The sequence below is a fragment of the Simochromis diagramma genome, unplaced genomic scaffold (assembly GCF_900408965.1).
Source record: "Simochromis diagramma unplaced genomic scaffold, fSimDia1.1 OVJJ01000293.1, whole genome shotgun sequence".
NCBI lineage: Eukaryota > Metazoa > Chordata > Actinopteri > Cichliformes > Cichlidae > Simochromis > Simochromis diagramma.
Window position 1 is genome coordinate 3665285 of NW_024386801.1, and position 20884 is coordinate 3686168.

General features: G+C 40.3%; 1 protein-coding gene across 3 annotated transcripts in view; it reads left to right on the forward strand.

Annotated features, from left to right (window-relative positions):
* Positions 1-20418, forward strand: part of osbpl5 (oxysterol binding protein-like 5) — a 45708-nt gene extending 25290 nt beyond the window's left edge. The window contains exons 4-23 of one of the 3 annotated variants that reach the window (XM_040025210.1): positions 99-172; positions 1264-1344; positions 1584-1685; positions 1894-2097; positions 2496-2580; positions 2691-2853; positions 7332-7545; positions 7651-7835; positions 8319-8400; positions 9356-9454; positions 10673-10769; positions 10935-11033; positions 13485-13582; positions 13685-13774; positions 14187-14323; positions 14620-14799; positions 15378-15507; positions 15742-15856; positions 15953-16055; positions 18630-20418. In XM_040025210.1, coding sequence (XP_039881144.1) covers positions 99-172; positions 1264-1344; positions 1584-1685; positions 1894-2097; positions 2496-2580; positions 2691-2853; positions 7332-7545; positions 7651-7835; positions 8319-8400; positions 9356-9454; positions 10673-10769; positions 10935-11033; positions 13485-13582; positions 13685-13774; positions 14187-14323; positions 14620-14799; positions 15378-15507; positions 15742-15856; positions 15953-16055; positions 18630-18765 — 2474 coding nt within the window. In that variant the 3' untranslated portion in view covers positions 18766-20418. The remainder of the gene's footprint in view (positions 1-98; positions 173-1263; positions 1345-1583; positions 1686-1893; positions 2098-2495; positions 2581-2690; positions 2854-7331; positions 7546-7650; positions 7836-8318; positions 8401-9355; positions 9455-10672; positions 10770-10934; positions 11034-13484; positions 13583-13684; positions 13775-14186; positions 14324-14619; positions 14800-15377; positions 15508-15741; positions 15857-15952; positions 16056-18629) is intronic. The other 2 variants (XM_040025211.1, XM_040025212.1) reach the window with 2 other exon arrangements.
* Positions 20419-20884: the final 466 nt, after the last annotated feature.

Consider the following 20884-nt stretch of genomic DNA (forward strand, 5'->3'; position numbering starts at 1 on the left):
CTGCTCTTTCTTAACTGCTTTGTGCACTGCCATGCTTTAATTGTTTGTCAGCAAGTTTTTTCATTTATATGTGACTGTGTGTTGTGGGTTCCCACCAGGCAGTGAGACAGACAGGAACGGTCTCTCCATGCTGAGTAATGAACTTAGTCCTGTCTTATCACCAGGCAGCAAGGTAAGAACTCAGTTCCTGATTGGGCAGGTCCTCAACAGTTGACTATTAATGTCTCATTGGGTGAGAGCACACTGTTGCCTTTTGTGATGACTAGTTCTCTCTGATTGCTCATAGTAGTTGCAGAATGAGACATCTGTGAGAATTTTATTATAGGGAAATCCAGCAGTTGTTTAGGCTTATTTTCAGGGGAGTGGTTAACAAATGGGTCACTAAAAAATATAGAAGGAAGGGAAAATTTTACATTGTGTTTAAACAGCACCAACACAACAAGAATAAATATAAAACTGTGGGATTTGAAATCTCAGGCCAGTGGTGGGAACTGTGTCCTTAGGACCACAAGCCATGTATTTGACTCCCAGACCTATTTTGCCCCGGTGCTGTTTATGTTGTATTAGTGCTAACTATCCTATCTGTCTCCGCCCTTATAAATATGAATTAGGAGTGGTAAATAAACATTTCCAGTGGCAGTGGGTAATAGTCCTGTCTCGTCTCCTCTCGTCATGTCGCTTTGCCTCGTCTTGCAAGATTGCCTATTTATATGTGCAATAATTCACATGCACAGCTGCGTCTCCCAACCTGAAGTCACCCCAAAATACTGAGAATAGCCTTCCCCTCGCATGTTGTCATTTACCCTGGATTGTCGTCGTGTACCACATTTGAAAAATGGCTTTCTCTTTGGATGTTACAGAATGCCTGTGTGGGCTCGATGATAATATTGGGTTAGTGCATATAGAACAAGTGGTTAAGTAACTGCACATCACAGTGAAATTGCAAATTACTTACCACTGTGATTCTAATGTCTGTTTACTTCAGTTCACCCCTTGTTGTTTAACCAAGGAAGTTAGTGGGTGTGTGGTCAAAGCGCCACAAATGACTGCCTGCCAAGTTTCCTTGCTGACTGAAAGGGCCACCCACCCCTCTTTACAAACCTTTGAAAACAGTAAAATATTGGGCCGTTCCCAACTAAAACAAATAAGGTTATTTAAACTTTTATTAACCACAGATTTATGTAAACTAAAATCCCTCCCAACGGGATTATTTGTCCATCGTTTAACTCTGCCTTTCCTTTCTGTCTTAACTCCCGCCTCCAGTCTGAGTCCAGGATGTTTAATGGTGTTGAGAAGGACTGCCCCTCCCCCACCGAGAAGCTGGCCCGGAAGGAGTCGCTCAAGGTAGAGGTCACATCCTTGCTTGAGATGGTCAGCAGCTGTGTTGACTCATGTGCATGCTCATTTTAAACGTTGCAGTATTCAAATATTTAAATGTTTACCTTTGATGTTAAGTCTTTGAATGTCGAATGCTAGAGATAGTTTGACTCTGCTTCCACCTAGTGTTAAAACTTTGGTATCAGTCCTTTGTTCAGTTCTGATCTTTCATTATTGTTTGCTTTTGTTTTTATAATGTTCTAAAGGTCCAAAAGCAGAATTATAGGCAAGAGAAGAAGCGAGCAGCTAAAGAACTGTCCACTGCACTTAAGGACCCCAGCGTCATCATCATGTCCAACTGGTTAAAGGTGTGACACTATTGCAGTAACAGCCAGGATAATAATAACCTTGATGTTAAACTGATGTCATTACATATTGACTTCCCAGTTTCCCTCTTACTTTTTAATGCTCTTAATATTTAATATGCTGCAGTTGTGAATTAACATATTTCATTTTCTTTACTTTATTTAGTTGTACTCTAAATTGCTTCCACTCTCATCCCTTATGCTTCTTTAGATCCGTGGCTCTTTAAAAAGTTGGACCAGACTGTGGTGTGCCTTGAAGCCTGGGGTTCTTCTGATCTATAAGACCCCCAAAACAGATCACTGGGTGGGTACCATCCTGCTCAGTGCATGCAAGCTGATCGAGAGACCCTCCAAGAAGGACGGCTTTTGCTTCAAGCTGTACCACCCACTGGATAAATCAATCTGGGCTGTCAAGGTCAGACATATTTGTAGGTTTATTCAGTCCAATTAAAATTATGTAATCAAAAACAGTTAGATTTTAATTGACAAGTTCACTCAGCATTAGGACAATTTAATATTTTGTGTATTTAGACAGTTAAATCTGATTTTAGTTTTGTTTGTGTAGTAATAATTTTATTTGATTTTACTTTGTGTGGGGAAAAAAAAATCTGTCTTGGGTGACACCTAGTGGTTGTATTAAAAAGAAACTGGCTGTCTTCTTTTTTTCCTCACCGTAAATGTTATTTCTAAATGATGATTATCTCGTTTAGTGCTGCATAATTCTCATGGCCCTTGGGAGAGCCATTTGTTTCAATTGGTGCAACATGAATACACAACATGAAGCATGAGTCAGTATTTGATCCATATCCTCAGGGTCCCAAAGGAGAGAACGTTGGCTCCATCACGCAGCCTCTACCCAGTAACTACCTGATCTTCAGAGCTGCATCTGAGTCTGATGGTGAGGCATCTGAAGGTGCAGCTTCTTGCATGTTTGATGAAACTATATATATGCAACCAAACTGATCGACCCTTCTTCCCCTTAAAAAAAAAAAAAAAACTGCTCTCCAGGTCGGTGTTGGATGGATGCCCTGGAGCTGGCTCTGAGCTGCTCCAGCCTCTACAAGCTGACGGCCAAAGCTGGGAAAGAAGGAGATATCAGCACGACTTCAGAGTCCTCCCATATACTGAACCTGCTGCAGTCCACGGCACTCACTGATACAGAGCTGCTGCAGTAAGTCATGAACTCACACAGCTAGATCCACGGACATATGACTGATTTCAGTCTTTCTTTTATAATTTGTTGTTATTGGATCACCGATGATTCCTGTATTCACGCTTTGCATAATTTCCTTAGGCATTAATAAAGTATTCTGATCCCGATTCTGATTGTTGACCATTTGCCCCATTTTTTTTTTTCTTTCATATCACTGTCAGAAATTCCCATGGTACTCTCACTTATGTGATAAAACAGCTAAAGCCCAAGAACGTCAAATCCAGATTTTATTTAATTATTTTATTTATTCTCTATACATTTTTAACTAGGAGATTTCAAACTGTCTGTTCTTTAAATTATCGTAGTTTTGTAATGCAACTAGGGAAAAAGTCACTTTTAGTGCACTTGTATGTAATCAACCTTATTTAAAAACTCTGCTAGGCTTATAAGAAACCATAGATTCATCACGATTCACACAACATTATAACAAATACAAATACCCCTGGGTATGCTTGGCTGAACTGAGGGCAGGATCTCACCTTACAGATAAGAGGTTTGCTGGACTAGGACCTGGGGCAAAATAGTGCTCTGTTTAGTTTAGTGTTTAGTTTTTGAATCAAACTGTTTAATGAGCTACATTTTTCAGACATGGTTTTCAGAGCTACTTGCAGGCAGTGAAGAGACTGGAAATATTGGACTGAGGCAGAGTGAGGCAGATATTGTGCATCATCACATGGATGATAAAATGCTGGTTGATGTGTCATTGCTTGGCTGTTTTTGACCACAACTGGGATTTGTGGTCTCCCAAGGGGCGATCGTGGCTCAAGAGTTGGGAGTTCGCCTTGTAATCGGAAGGTTGCCGGTTCGAGCCCCGGCTAGGACAGTCTCGGTCGTTGTGTCCTTGGGCAAGACACTTCACCTACCGCCTACTGGTGTTGGCCAGAGGGGCCGATGGCGCGATATGGCAGCCTCGCTTCTGTCAGTCTGCCCCAGGGCAGCTGTGGCTACAACTGTAGCTGGCTCATTACCAGCATGCACAATAGCAGGATATGATGGCATGCAGCCATCATTAGTCCACCCTTGTGTTTTCTGTTGTGACATGTCAGAGTCTGTTGAGCATGTCCTGATTGTGCCCTTCTTTGTGACTCACGTATTATCAGCCTTTATAAAGCTGGAAAATTGGATTCTGCAAAGTTTTGGCATTTTGCTCGTGTGAGTGGATACAGTCTGACCTTGTGAAAGCGGTTAAAAAAATGCGTTTTGATGAGATCTGGGTATAATGGGGAAAAGGGAAGGATACAAATGGTAAATGACCTGTATTTGTATAGTGCTTTACTTAGTCCCTATGGACCCCACCGGGCCCTCTGACCACCACCAGTAGGCAGCGGGTGAAGTGTCTTGCCCAAGGACACAACGACCGAGACTGTCGGAGTCGGGGCTCGAACCGGCAACCTTCCTATTAATGCCACTGTTTTGCACATGTCTCAACCAACTCTGTATATTTTTTATATATTTTATTTTAATGTTTACTCTATTTAATTTGTAAAATATGTACACACACACACACACACACACACACACACACACACGCACGCACGCAGAAAAACATATTTAGTATACACATCCAGTAATGCATATACTATTATATATTGCACATATATTTATTAGTCTCAGATTTAGCCATTCTTATATTTTGCTTGTTTTACGTTATTGTATTTTTGCACAACACTGTTGCTTGTGAAGCTCGCACACAAGAATTTCACTCACATGTGCTGTACCAGTGTACCTGCACATGTGATGTGACAATAAAAGTAATTTGATTTGATTTGATTTGATTACAAGACGAACTGCTAACTCTTGAGCCCCCACAATTTCCCACAATGAGGATTGTGGGAAATGCCTTCCATTTCCCATTTATGTTGTCAGAGTAACTATGATTATTAGGCATTCTGAGACTTGATCAATGTCTATGAAAAACAGTCATTGGACTTGATAGGCTTAATTTCACAGCTTACACACAATAGAGCGTAATCAGTATAAAACTTTGAGTATTTGCTGTGAAACAAAGCAGAGTTGGGGCTTTTGTATGAAGTTAATCAATAGCTGAAATCATAAGGTGTCCCGTTTGCCGCTGAAATCCTATTTGCAGTATAACTATGTGCTCCAAGTGTGTTTAATTGGTTATGTAGCCCTCATTCTGATCTGTTTGTGTACGGTTTACATCCAACATTCGAAGCCTCACTCCCCCTCACACCTCCCCTTCCTCTTACCTCCTCCCTCCGGACATCCATCCCAGCATTACCTCCTCTCCAATTCCTCTCCCATCCAATCACAAAAGCCCAACCAGTCACGTGACTGACAGAGGAGCAGGAAGATGGAGCACAATATGAGCCATACACCACCCAGACAGAGACGGTAGCAGCACAGCCATTGCAGGCATGCACACAGACACACGTATGCGCACACGCATTCAGGAAGCAGGTTTGCCAGAGTCGAAGAAACAGAGCGTCACCTTTTTTTCTTTTAGGGAGTAGAGTGAAAACATTCACACACGCACACAGGAGAAGAGACAAGGACAGGCTGCATCTGTGATTGGATTTACTGGTGGTGTTTTGATCCTTGAGGAAGAGTTTGTCTGTATGTTTTAAGACTTTGAGGTAAGGAAAGCTTATTTGCCTTTGGGTGTGTTTGGATTAATAAGTAACATTAACGTTAGCTGGAATGTGACTGTTCAGGTTTGGCAAACCCTGGGGCATTTTGAACCTGTAACTATCTTTGTTGTTGGACAGGCTATTTCCCTGTATGCTGTGACCACAATCCTAATACTGTATGTTCTTGTGGAAGCTTGCAGCACAATGCAGTTATTTTCCACTGTCCCAACGGTTGCTCATGTTTGTTAGGAAACAAAGCTTTGGAAATTGCTGGCATTGATTTTGCATGATGTAGGACTCTGCAGTCTCACTCCACAGACTTCCACTGTCTGAATTGTAAAATGGCTGTAGGCTGTTCCTTTTTAGCTACCAACCTCATAAATCTCTCCCTCCCGCCCCTCACTCTCACTTCTTCCTCGTTCCTTCTTTGACAGTTCACAAGCTGATGTATGACTTTCTTCTTTTTCGTTTTCCATGTTTTGTTCCCTTTTTTCTGATTAAGTGATAGCAGGTCTGAGGTCTGGGCCTTTTTATTGCAGATTGCGAAATCACACAGCTTGAAAACACTAACTCGGCACAGCATGAAGTTTAAGATGATTATTTTCTCGAGTTAATTTTTGGGTTAGTGTAAGCATTTGCTGCACAGACCATATGTGTTTGGATAGTTGTATGTTGTTTTTGTTCTGTACATGTACAAGTTCTGTGACTGAATTTCACAGTTGGGAAAATGTAATCCTTAACCCTTAAAAACCACTCAAATTAGTTATCTTGGGGGGAATTATGTAGTCGGTAATGGTGTGAAATCTTCAGTCTTAGTCACCAGCAGAATCTGTCTTTCTTGATGTGGGATTTTTGCTTGTATCTGGTTCTCAGTAAGTGAAATGGAGCAGTTAATTGAGAGTGAGGCAGATATTATGCATCATCACGTGGATAATAAAATGCTGTATAATGTGGATTTTTTTGTTTGTTTGTTTTTCTGTTTTTCCATGTGAATCCGAGCACACACAAATCTCCTGTATACCTCATTCCTCATCCTGTTGCTGCTGACGGCAATAAAAAAGTCAGCGCAGGTGTGCCATAGGACTGAGTGCTGCTGATTTACATGTTTGTAAATGATCTTGTTGGCAAAACCCCAGTGAGTCTAAAAACTCACCGTTTTACATTGTGTGCTGACAAATACTTAGTAGGCGATTGTCCAATTACTTTTGGGCCCTTAAAATTTGTGCACGCTGTTAAAATGCACGTGTTTCATTTGCAGTGGTGCTTTACTGTAATATCCATTGTTGTTTTAGAATGAATGTGCTGAAGCACAGAGCCTACAAGTAGTTGAGTATTGTCTGTATATACAATACTTGCATGTTTATATATTAACTTGTTTGTGCATCTTTATTGTAGCCACGTAAATTCAAACCTAATGTTTAAGGGGTGGGATATGTGGACGTGAGGCTTTGTAATCTGGATGTCCTGTCAACCCTTGAGGTCAACAAAGTTATTAACATCCATAGTCTCTAAAGTAGCAGACGTACTCATCATAACTGTGAGGAGGATACAAGAGGACATCAGTTAAAAGCCATTTAGAGCTGTAATGTTCTTGGTAGGTAATTTCTTGTTCTTTAGAGACTTCTCCATTAGCAAGGCAGTCATCAAAACTTTGGCTCAAGTGACTTTTGCAAAGTCACTTGATCTTATGCATCATAATGCACAAGTGAAAGATCAAGCCAGTGAGAAGCTATCAGATTTCTCCTCTGCAAGGGCTATTCAAGAGCCGGCATACAGCAGCGATAAAATGGCTGCTTATCATTATTATTAATGTAGTTGTAACCTGTTTGCTTATCTGTTCACTAGGTTGAATGACACAGTGCTGCTGGGAAATCACCACATGGAGCATGACGGCTTTTCAGATAAATCGGAGCGCGAAGCTCATGACGACTGGGACGCTGCAGCCAATGAGAACGGTGGAAGACTGACGGAGGAGAGCGATGTGGACCAATCGGATGAGCTGTCCCCCGGGCCACAGGCCACAGCCTATGTAGAGCAGAGCACAGAGGAGATGGCTGAGGTGAGGCTGATTGTTATGTTTGCCTTGCAGTTCTGTTCGCCATCCTGATTACTTTTCTAATCTTACTTACGCACAACTACCTGCCCTCTGTGCATGTTCCTTTAGGCTGGCGAGGCATCCCAGGTGGAGACTGTATCAGAGGAGAACAAGGGCCTGATCTGGAGCTTGCTGAAGCAGCTGCGGCCAGGCATGGACCTGTCTAAGGTGGTGCTTCCAACCTTTATCCTGGAGCCGCGCTCCTTCCTGGACAAGCTGTCTGACTACTACTATCATGCAGATCTGCTCTCACAGTCAGTAAATCTTAGTGATTTCACTTAAGAACATACAGGGTGTATCACAAAGAATCACCTGATTTCAAAGTGCTTTAATACTGCAGCTGTTCAACTATAATGATCAAAACACATACTGTTAGAACAAGCATGAGTTTCATGCAGGTAGGTAGCATAACAGCCGCAGTGGCTGCAGTCATTCCAGACATGCTTGCAAAATATGGGCCGAGTTTGACTATAGTACAGACACGTGCCTTGAATCTAGAGGAAGACACATTGAACACCAAGTTTTGTGGTGCTTTATTATAATACCCATTGTACACATAATGCAAAGTGGTGTGTTTGCTTTATATTTAGCCATGTATTTTAAAATTTACTGCACTCTTCTGTTTCCATTACTTACAAAAAATATAGTCTTTTGAAATCAGGTGATTCTTTTTTCCCGCATTTATAGATTGTATGCATGTCTTGTTTATTTTTTTTCTTTTTGTTTCTTCACTACAGAGCCTCACTGGAAGAGAGTGCATATGGTCGGATCAAGCAGGTGCTGAGGTGGTACTTATCAGGTTTTTACAAGAAGCCCAAGGTAAGCTACGTTCACTCCAGTCAAGCTTATATAGTTCTGTTATCACATTAGCTGTACTGTATGACAAACCTAATTACAAGATGCACATCCATTCAGTGCCTGTTAGAGACTACAGTGACATCTGTTTTTAGAAGTAATGTGAAAGCTTTTCAGTGCATCACTACTATTAAATAAAATGCAGTATGTTGTGTACTACAAGCCGGTGATCTTTTAAATAACATTTCACCATGAATCAGAGCAGAATCACTAAAAACTTAAAGCTTCAACTATTTAGTGTTTCCTAAATTTTTAAAGTCTGAATGGACACTCATCAGTCAGTTATAGATTTGCACAACCCATCAACCTCTATCATGTGGCTTTACCAGTACCACTGGAAGATTTTCTAAGTGTTAGCAGTTTTTAGTTTTGTGGGCGCACCATCATCTAACATGACATTCAGTAACGCTTTATTTCTTGGCTGCTTGACAAATGTCTCTGTTCAGGGTCCATTTGTGCTGTAAAAATGTCAGGACGCACTTCCCACTGGTTAGAAATTTATTTCCTCTGTGGCAGCAGAGCTTCTGGGAATCTGAGCCAGCAGATAATGTGTGTCGATTAATCTGGCATTGCTCAGCACATTTTCAGCTGACTACTTTTGTGAAACTGTAGACTGATAAATTCTTGAGAAGCTCTCATCATAAGACTACCAAACAAAAACTTTGCTCTGCTGCTGGAGTAATTGCATAACATCTATAGAACTGTCTGTAGTAGCTCTCTGGATAAGTGGCGCTGCACTCCATAATATTGCTTATTACGTGAAACAGGACAGAATCAAGTTATTACTTAAGAATTGTGCTCAACAGTAGCATAACAAAAAATTAAAGTAGCTTGATGTTTAATCTGGGAAATAAATCTTCTTTGTTTTGGATGATGCTTAAAGTGACACTAACGTTTCTCTGTGTGTCTGCATTTACAGGGTCTGAAAAAACCTTACAATCCAATCCTGGGGGAGACATTTCGCTGCTGCTGGCTCCATCCAGAGACCAACAGCTGCACTTTCTACATAGCTGAACAGGTTAAATCAGACTCGTAGATAAGTGGCGAACCAGAACTGGACACGACTCTTGTCTCGTGTGAAATATCTTGCACAAACACACTGTTTCGACAAACACACTGAGCAAACACCTATGCAGCAAGTGTAAAATTAATAAGTGCCAGAGGCAATGTTCATGTGTCTGAGCGAACAAACTCCCTGAGCGGTCCCTTGGACCACTGTGAGCGACAGCAGACGTGTGCACTGTGGTCACGTCAGCATCGAATCCATCCGAGTTACATGGTTTATTAAAATAATCACATTACAGCATTTACATTTATGTTAGACTACTTTTAATTAACTGCTTTAGCCCACTTGCAATGAAAATTTAAAAAAATCTTGTTCATGACCTGTGTAGTATGTTAACACTATTGGAAGTAAAAATAACTTGAACTCCAATTTTGAAAACACAACTTTCTTTTTTTTCTTTTTTCTTTTTTTTAAATAAAGCTCTGACTTGTATTATGAGTCTGTGGTCTGGGAGAGAGTCCTGTAACTCTGTCTGCAAAATACAGTATATAATGACCAATGTTGGGCAATTAATTATATAGTTACTTGTTCAAAAAAGTAACTGAGTTATGCAAACAACAAAGTTTTTTGCAGCTCTTTACCTAAAAATGCAGCCAAGGTGTTTTTAAACAAACATTTCAAACTATTTACAGAACAATCAGCTGTTCTGCATCAAATTTGATGCCACACAAATTATTTGTGCCACTCCAAAAAATAATTTCTGTCACTATGAGATAAAGAAGAACAACAACCTGATACCTGCAGGCCTGACAACAGGAGATGTGTAAAACCTGTAACATTCAGCAGTCGCCTCATTGTTCTGACACACAACAAAACTATTGACTACGCTACACACTAACTACACAAGATTTGCGCTAAATGACGCAAATCTCTCACATCTCAAAACACTCCTAAAACTTCCCCTTTCCTAAACAACTAACAACTGTCACTTACTGACTAACACTGCAAAACAGAATTGTTAAAGTTTTCATTTTAATTTCAATTCAGGTTAGATTTTTTTTTTTTGTGCGCAACGCAGATTTTCTGTGCGCAGAGACCGTGCCAGCAGTGCGCAATTGTGCGCAATTGCGCGCACGCGCAGCTTAGAGGGAACATTGGCCAGAGAGTATTTGACAGTTTTTGCCTCGCTCTGCTGCTCAGATTTCGTTTTCTCTCTCTGTCCTCTGCCAGGTGTCGCACCATCCACCCATCTCTGCCTTTTATGTCTGCAATAGGAAGGATGGATTTTCTATTAGTGGAAGCATCCTGGCCAAGTCCAAATTCTATGGTACAGTCAATATTTCACGATCTAATTCATTTGTCTCAGCCAGATGATCGGTACGGATTCAGTACATGTGTACGGTTATAAAAAGGCATGCAAGGACACCGTCACGATCAGGCCCAGTGAGAAGCATTGTTAACCACATATTTCTCTGTTTTCCTGCTTTTGTAGGTAACTCTCTTTCAGCTATTCTAGATGGCAAAGCCCGGCTGCTGTTCTTGAGCAGGGATGAGGAGTATGTCATCACCATGCCCTATGCTCACTGCAAAGGTAATAAATATGCATTACTTTCTACTCCACTAATCGTTCCATGTCCTTGTTGCTATGTTAGTATTAGCAGTATCTTTCCATAATCTTCTTAATACTGCAACATCTCTTTGGAAATAAGTAATAGGTTTTCAGTGGCACGATACCACTTTTTTATGTCCGATACTGATATCATAAATTTGGATATCTGCCGAGACCGATATGAATCCGATATAGTGTTTTTTAATCAATAAAACTGTTTTTTTTTTTTTTATATCTTGCTGCATTTTGTATAAGTTCATACTCAAGTTTAAATAAACAAGAACACTAAAGCTTTTCTGTTATACCTGTATATAAAAATTACACTGCACCCAAAATATTTCATAGTTCAGCAATAAATTCAAATTTTATTTGTCACATACACAGTCATACACAGTACGATATGCAGTGAAATGCTTACACAACTGCTCGTGACCTAAAGAAAAAAAAAAGGCTATGAATAAGATAGGAAATGAAAATTAAAAAGGGTAAATTTAACTAGGAAGGAATAAAATAAAATATAAAAATTAAAGTTAAAAACGAAATAACTGTACAACAACCAATTAGAATGAAGGGTAAATTTAACTGGGAAAGAATAAGATAAAATATATAAATTAAAGTTGAAAATAAAATAACTGTGCAACAAAATACACAATACACAGTATAGAAATATATAATAAATATATAAGAATGTATGAAGAAATATATATATATATATATATATATATATATATATATATATATATACAATAACAGCAGCTGTACAAGTATTAAATGGAAATGAAGAAATATAATGTCCAGTGTTGTGCAATCCACATTTGTAAGTGTCTCGATACTGATACTTTCTATTCTGGTATTTTAAAGAGTACTTAGGTTGCTTAATATTTCTCCTAACTAATAGGGTTGCAAACTCCCAGCAAAAAAATAGGGAACCACCCTCTGCCTCATGATGCTTAATCGACCTAATCAACTTTAATTTGATGCAGTGTGAAAAAAAATGCACAGAAATAAATTATTTTTCAAGAATAATTAGATTCAACATCTTTCTTCAACAGAACTGCAGACTGCACAGATGGTACCTTCCCAAAGGAAAAAGTACTATAGCTTACTAGGGTATATTAGACTTAATAGTTACTATATACAGTAATGGACTTCTATATATTTTACATAAGATTAAAACTTTGGGTGTAAGATTCAGATAATTATTTATTAAAAGCTAGACATTTTAAATAAGAATAAGAAAGAAAAGTATGTCTTTGTGCCCCCTTCTCCCTGTTCATGCCCTATCGGCCCCCCTGGCTAAACTTTGCTAGATCCGCCCCTGCACAGTTACCAGCGTCAGCTACGTAGAAAAGGATCCTGGTCTAGAAAGTAATATTAAATAAATTCTAACAACAGCTTTTCAAGCTTAATAGTGCTGCTGTTATTCAGCCGCTGGTTTCCTCTTTCTGGTGCAAAGTAGGCGATAAACAAAGAAGAGAGACGGACTCGCGACAGAAAAGCCGATCAACTGATCATTAATCGGTTTCATGATTAAAGTAATAACAGAAGAGGGAGAGAGAGGAAGTCGCTCCATATATCGGTTGTTAAGCTTAACGTGGGAATGCTTTACAAACATTCAGAGATAAACTTACACACTTGCTTTACTTCTCTCTGGGATCACTTCCTCGGAGATGAAATTATAATTATAAGCAGTTAAATCAAAGAAGATATGAGATGTTAAGTAATTTATAGTTTTGCAGTAAGCACAGATACTGGATCATCTCCAGTTTTTCAAGGCTCAACTTTGTCTACAGATCAGTTGGGATAGTGTGAATGAGTGAGCACTGGAGGATATTAGTGGATCTGTAATGTGCATGGCATCTAATAAGTTGGGTATCAGAAGTGGAATTCACAAACAAATGACCTGTATTGTCTGAAAATAATACCTTTTGTTGCTTCTGATTTTTGTTCTGTACCACGCTGATTGTAGCCAATTCTGTTTGAGCTCCTCATTCTCACACTATAATTTACCAATTATTGCAACAGCACACACATGACAGGAGGCTAGAACACAAGCTCATCTACAGTGTTTACAATGAAATCTGACCAAACTGACACAATCTGTGTGGGCTGTAAATATTACAGCCATCTGTTCTGGCCAATATGTCTGATGTACTGGAAATCAAATGAAGCTCTGCTTCGCTGTGAGCACGAACTCTAATATGGCAGACAGTCAGAGTTCGAGATGGATGATGGGTGAGATATATAAATCAAGGCAGGTTTAAGTTTTTTATTTTGGGTCTGCTTCAGGATTTTTAAAATTGTTTCCTTCATCTTGTCTCTCAGGAATGCACTCACTGCAGTTGCCTACATGATAAATTCTACCAATAATTTATGAATTTCCTTCTGCTGAACTTGTTGATCTGATGCTGCAATATTGTCTCTCTCTCGTAGGGATTCTGTACGGCACTATGACACTAGAGCTGGGAGGGAAAGTTACCATTGAGTGTGAGAAAACCAAATGCGTAGCAGAGCTGGAGTTTAAACTGAAGGTATGTTTTCAGAAAAAAGAAATGAAACATTTGTTTAACTGGTTGTTTTATCTAGTCAGCTGTTTTAGTAAAGGTATTGCATTTTCATTCTGTTCACTTCAGCCTTTTCTTGGAGGTTCTGGTTCTGTAAATCAGATCAATGGAAAGATCTTTGTCGGAGAGGAAGTACTGGCCACTGTTGATGGACACTGGGTAAGAACCTTAATCCTCTTGATCTCGTATGAAGTCTAAGGAGCTTGAATACATCTTTCAGCATCATTTGCTACCACACACACCACTCTTTAGCAATTAGTAATTAGTAATACTCTGTAGTACAAAATAGATAATCATAGGTTTAGGAGCAGCTGGAAGGTGCATAAAGTAAAGGATCTCCTCTGTATTGCTCTCACAGTGGCTTTGAGCATCAAAAAGCAAAAGTAAAGAAATTCAGTATTGTTATTTTGTTTTCTAGATGACTTTTTGGGATCTTTTGGGAATAGTTTCCAGTAGTTTCCAGGTTGGATTGAAAATAAGGGCAATGTATTTTTATGTAGAGTCTTATGGATGGTTGTGGTCAATTAACTTTTAAAAAAAAAACGTTAAAAGGGGCTAAACTTTTGTTCAGGACAACGAGGTATTTATTCACGAGAAGCGCTCAGGCCAGCAGGAGATTTTGTGGAACCCAAGTCCAGAAATTCGCAGCGGTCGCCTCAAGAGACAAGTGGTCCAGTTAGACCAGCAGGGAGAATTTGAGTCCGAAAGGTAAAGCACAAAGATCATCTGTGTTAATTGTTAATTTGAGTGTTATTGAGTCAACAAATGCAAAACATTTGTGCTAGCATGATAGCTGATAACTGTAATAGTGGCTTCCATTTAACATGTGTCAGTGACCCAATGCTCAGAACCTTTAACTGCAGACGTTATTAGATATCCAGACGAGGTTGTGGCCGGGATGTTATTATATCTCATTATACACAATTGCTTTTGACTTTTTAGTGACAATTCATTGGCCAGTGTGTTTTCCCCATTTGCATCTGATTGTAATATGCTCTTGGCAGACTGTGGCGGCATGTGACCAGTGCTATCATGGATAGGGACCAAGTGCGTGCCACCCAGGAGAAGTTTGTATTGGAGGAAGCTCAGCGGAGAGACACCAGAGAGAGAGGAGACAAACCCTGGGTTCCACAGCTTTTCCATCCGCACTCTGTCACCTCTGAGTGGACCTACAAGCACATGGAGTATGAGCACACTCACACACACACACACACACACACACACTAGGGCCTTTTTTATTCAGCTTATAAGTGTAGTAAAAGGTGACCTGTGAAGGAAGGGGTCAGAAATGGTGTGAGAATAAATACTGATATGCCACAATACATGTCACTTGAAATAGTCAGGTGCTGAAAGCTGATAACAAACAGTTATATTATATATATTGAGAGTAAGAGTATTATGAGGTATTTAATACAGGACACCAGTACTGAAACTGGTACAGGGGTTATTGGTCAGTCATAGGTTGTTGCTAATTACTGTAATAAACTTTGCAACAGGAAAAAAATCAAATGAGTCACTGTGATCTAGCTCACCATATCTCAGACATGAGGCAGTACTGCAGTTTATGGTTTATTTATAGTATTTATAGTCCTTTGGTTGTTGTTTCGCAAATGCTTTCATGCACGCTCATGCATATCTCCTTTTGTAATGAATACGATGGTTGGGGGCTGCAGGAAGACCTACAAGCACTGTGGTATCAGCAAGTGGGGACAAGCAAACAAGGATGTGAGGAAGTTTAAATTCCACTGGTTTATTTTTACAGCACGCGACCGTGGGAACCTGAGCGCTGTTTTGTTCAGTTTGAGAAGGATGGCGTGATTCAGACGCAGGAGAAAAGCCAGAGACAACACAACGGACTCTCCTACAGCCACAGCTGGGCCAGTCAACAGAAGGTTAAACTGAAATATTTACTGATGAGCCTTTCACTGACATTTTATCAGAATGATCTCTGAGCTTCTTTCTTCATACTCATACTTTGTTGCTGCAATGTCACTGACAAGCGTGATAAGCCCCTTATTTTTAGCCACTTGATATTCATTGCAGTTTACCCAGATAGCCAGTGTTGTGTCAGCGTGCAGTATGCTGGGAATTTTCCAAATTGAAGTTTGTTGCACTTCTCCTCTCAGGCTGAGGTTAACGGGAAGCATAGGAAGGCGAGCAGTCAGCCGTCTAGCTGCAGCCAGAACACTGAGAGCAGCAGCACTACGCCGGAACCCACACATGAGTCCTCGGACAATGAAGGTGAGGTGTATGTGACCCCCTCCCCAAAATAAAATAGCTAAATAAATCTAACCTTCTGGTGTCTTATCATTGGTCTCTTGTCTGTTATGTACCTAGGCTATTCTAATCAGTGTGCCCGGTGCAGTAAAGAGATAAAGGACATTGCCATGTTAGAAGCTTCCATCACATCTATAAAGAAGACACAGCAGGATATCCAGAGGTGAGAGTAAACCAACTACTATTTGGACTGATTGGGACCTGATGAATGTAAAAACAAAGAATGACCAGATTTTTTTTCTTCAATTTTTTACCTGATTTTTCTTTCTGAGAGAAATGAGATCCACATATGAGGACATTCATTTAAAATTTCGATAGAACAGTGGCAGTATAATGTCCTCGTAAGTGGATATCAGGCCCTTGTAGAGCAAAATTTTGTATTTTGGTCTAAACAACCCAAATTGTGATGTCCACATATGTGGATGCCAGGTCCTAGGATATTAAGTTGTCGCAGATAAATATAACAAAATAAAACCGTTACCAAAAAAAAAGAAGATTTATTCATAACACACGGGAAAAGACCCAGGGAAACAAACCATAAATTTCACAGAGAGAGCCTCAAATCCCGTGGCCTGGTACCAAACACCAGTCCGTGGCCTGGAGGTTGGGGACCACTGGCATATAGGACAATGGGGAGAGAGCAGGGCTGTGACATAAAGCAAAGAGCCTGGGATAGACTGGAACCTGGGCCCCTGCATTAGCCTCTTTGCATAAGGGACACCATATGCCAAGCCCATGTTAATTATATCTGGTCCCCATCTGCGAGGTTGTATAATTAAGAGAAAACAGCCCTGTAAAAAGATGTAAGCAGATTGGTTTTGAAGTCATTTGATAATAATAATGGATTGGATTTATATAGCGCTTGTCAAGGCACCCAAAGCGCTTTACAATACCACTATTCATTCACTCTCGCATTCACACACTGGTGGAGGCAAGCTACAGTTGTAGCTACAGCTGCCCTGGGGCAGACTGACAGAAGCGAGGCTGCCATATCACGCCATCGGCCCCTCTGGCCAACACCAGTAGGCGGTAGGTGAAGTGTCTTGCCCAAGGACACAACGACCAGGACAGAGAACCCAGGGATTGAACCAGCGACCTTCCGGTTACAGATGCAACCAACATATACACATCCACGGGAAAAAGAGAGGAAATGAGAGGGAGCACTATGTTTGTGAATCAAGTAAATCACCCTCTACCTGGTATCATCTCAAAAAAATATGTGAGCAAAATTCCACCTGGTCAAAAAGCCCAGGAGGCCAACAGCTGCGATCCACCACCAATCCTCCCGAGAGTAAACCAGCTACAACACATGTTACAAAGAATGGGAAAGAGACCCGGACACACATGTCTCATATCAACTACAGCCTGAGAGCCAGTGCTCTCTGAAACGATGTGATGCAAGACTTAAGGCAACAGAGCTCATAGCAGTGATTAAGAATCGGTGAGCTGCCTTAAATAAACACAAAAGCGATGTATAAGATAAAAAAAAAATGTTAATAAAAACCGCTGAATGCTACAGGAGACCATCCAAGGAGCTCAGGAAGTGATGAAACAATTTATGTTCGGATGAAGCTGTAACTCATCAGAAGCACACGTGCATCCGAAGCCGCTGCAGAACTGTTTGCACAGTTAATTGAAAGGTTCACGTAAATGCACACGATACAACGCAGCTGACTGGCAGTGATGTGTGGGGAGCAAGCTGCTGTTCTGGAAAACATTAATGTGTTGCTTGGCAACAGTCTAGTCCCAGTCCAGCTGTGTAACTATTTGTGTTAATGGAGTCTAATATTTGCTTTAATAAACTATTCTTAATGTTTCACTTCTTAGTGTTATCTAATGAATCCCACGTACAGAACTGATGTGTTCCACCTACTCCAATCAAACCTTATCAGCTTATGATGATAATATTATGATATGTTTTCTGTTTTTTTTTATGTTGATTTTTACAGTAAAATGCAAACATACACAAGAAATTCTTAAAATAAGAAAGAACACAGAGTGGTAGTAGTTATGTTTTACTGGTGGTGTTTATTTCTAATGCGACGACGACTTTAAACATTACAGCTTAAGTGAAATTAATTTTAACTTACTAAACTTCCTCTAGTAGTTGCAATTCCTGCAGTATAAAAGAGACTGCAGCATATTAGAACCGGGGATTAAGAACAGTTCCACATGTTCTCCATCACTAAATGAGCACATGCAAATTACCATGGTGATTTAGCCAGGAAAAGAGAGCCACTTTTTTGGCACAGAAACTGAGATTTTATGCTTGCTAACCATTAGTTTTGTTTCGTGATACACCTCTCTGGAGCACTCGTGTAGATGTTTATGTACTGACAGATGTAGTGATGATTCAGGCACAACAAATAGCTGTAAGCATAGTTGGCTGTGATATAGTTTAATTGGAATTGAATGCTGGAAAAGTGCATTTATGCTTGTTTTTAGTAGGTGTTTGCATTTTCATTCATTGTTATCATATTTAGTTTTCGGCTTGTGACCCTTAAAACGTATGCAGGATGTGACTAGAGCGACTTGGGTGTTCCTAAAGTATTCAGAAACTAAACCACAGTTAAGCAAATGTTTAAGAAAAAAAATCATTAAATGAATATGTATTATTTCCGACTTCAGTCACCCTGGGACATCTTGAGGAATGTAGGCTTGGATTCATGTTGTTTTTATGAATTCCTGTTGAAATTCGTTCAAACAGTTGTTGATCCTGATCCTTGTCTTCCTGCAGGAACCTGGTGGCTCTGAGTCGTCAGATGGCTCGTCAGAGGACAACAGACGACAGCGTGTCGCTGACAGGCCGTCAGTGTCTCATCCTCTGCGTTCTGCTCCTCTCCCAGCTCCTGCTCAACTACGTCTTCACCTGAGCCAGCTCCTCGAGGAAGGAGTTTCCCCACTGGCACTGATCTGGCATCGGAGTCCTCTAAAAAGCACAAACTCTAATTAACAGAGGAGGGCAGGGACCTCAGATCAGTGCTGGGAGGGCAACTTTGTCCCTTTCTTTTCACTTCAAGGAGCCTGGACCTTACAGCAATAAACACAGCCACCGCCTGTCAGTCATCAGCAGAGAGAAACGGCACCCCCTAGTGTAGCCAGACTGAAAGAGCACCGGCACCCAAGCACTTTGGACAGGAGAGGAGGAATGAAGGACGAGCACGGTTCAGAAGATTTCAAATAAAGGAAGAAATGTATGACTGAGAATAGTCTGAGAATGATTTAGTAAGAACAAATGACAGAGAGGATGTTTCACCATTCCTTAGTGTCTTTTATATTCCCCTGCAATACTGTTTATCTGTGAGTGTGCCTGTACACGTGTTGTCTGTACCTACAATAGACCCTTTGGGCACAGGCAGATCACCACTTGGACTTCTTCTTCCCTAACACTCCAGATTTTTGGGCCTTAATGCTGAAGCCAAAATAAGAAAAAAACAAAACACAAAACAAAACAAAAAAACCAACCAGAAGAAATACAAATGAAGAAGGAAACTCTTCTCACAGTGCAATTGTGTGTTTTGTATCGGTGTACACTAAAATGCACTCCGTCTCGTCTTTTATTGATCATGCATTTACCAAAACAGTATTTATAATCCGAAAGGACAAAGAGTACTTGTTTACAGGCAGCACTGCTTCTGTTTGTAGGAAGGAGAATTGGAACGAGGCAGGGCCGAGAGCCAAACTGAGTGTCTTTATATTTGTGTGCCTGTAGTGCAGTAACTGAAGGGATGATAGGACAACACCTATTACTCTAGACCATGACACTAGTTTGTACAATCAGTTACATGAAGAAGCATGGAGAGGATGAAACGGAGGGAGTAAAGACAGAGAGAGGAAAACATAACTAATACTTTGGCCTAATAGAAGGGGTTTGTGTGTGCATCTCGGACTTCAACATGTTCAAGTGACTGTTTTAGATGGAAACACTTAGTAATGAGTTGTTCTTTTTTTTAAATCTTTTAATCAGTTTGTATATATTTGTCAGGCCGTCTATTTCAAAAAGAGATTTCAGAATGTATTTATTGTGTGATTAACTTTGATTTTCCTAATCTAAATCAGCTTGGACGACAGAGACCAGGGGTGACAATCGATCTCCCGGGGCTTGTGTAGGTTTGTCATTTTGTATATGTATTTGTGTGAGTGCATGTATGTGTGTGTGTCCGTGTGATGGAGCACACAAGAGCGAGGACGCCTGTATGGCCACGCTAAACCAAGCCATGTCTGATGTTGATTTTTTACTGGTATATTAGTCCTTGAATTTGAGCCTCATCACCAGTACCAATCGGCACAGCAGGAGATGACGGACAAGCAGAAGAAGGAAGTCGACTCTTTGAATGCTGTTATTTAAACCTTAATTTGTTTTTCTTTTCATTACTATCCTCTTTTCTACACTGCTGCCATGTTGTGGGATTCTACATGCCAGATTTTTTTGTCATATGGAACAATGTGATGAAAACATGATGATTGCCTGTTTTCATTCATATCTGTTGACTACTGTAGCACTACAGTAAAATGTTTTAACCCTGCCTCTGCTTCTACCTCGTTAATATTTAAAATCATATCCAGTGATATTCACAGTGTTGCAAAATAGCTTTCTTTGCAATTCTCCCACTAGAGGGCGATGTTGATGTAGGTAAATAAATTTCAACTGGGACTGTATCACATTTGCAAAGCAACTCCCTTTTATGTAACTAGGCTGAGCTGTCAGCCTGATAAATCTTTTAAATGACTGTGGAGGGGGGTCCTTCAAATATATAAAGCCTTTTATTCGGTCAGGAAATGGCAAATTGTGACGCACGTTGTGAGCGCAGCTCCTTTAATTTGTTACTGTAAAGCATATTTAAAATGATGCATCTCACCACAAATCAAAACCAAGGTCTCAGTTTCACCTTTAAGAGATTTCTTTGCTTCATTGTGTTTGGGAGGGGTACCAAAAACTTTGGGTCGCATCTGTGATAGTAACTATGTTCAGCCCTGAGCTCAGGCCTGAGA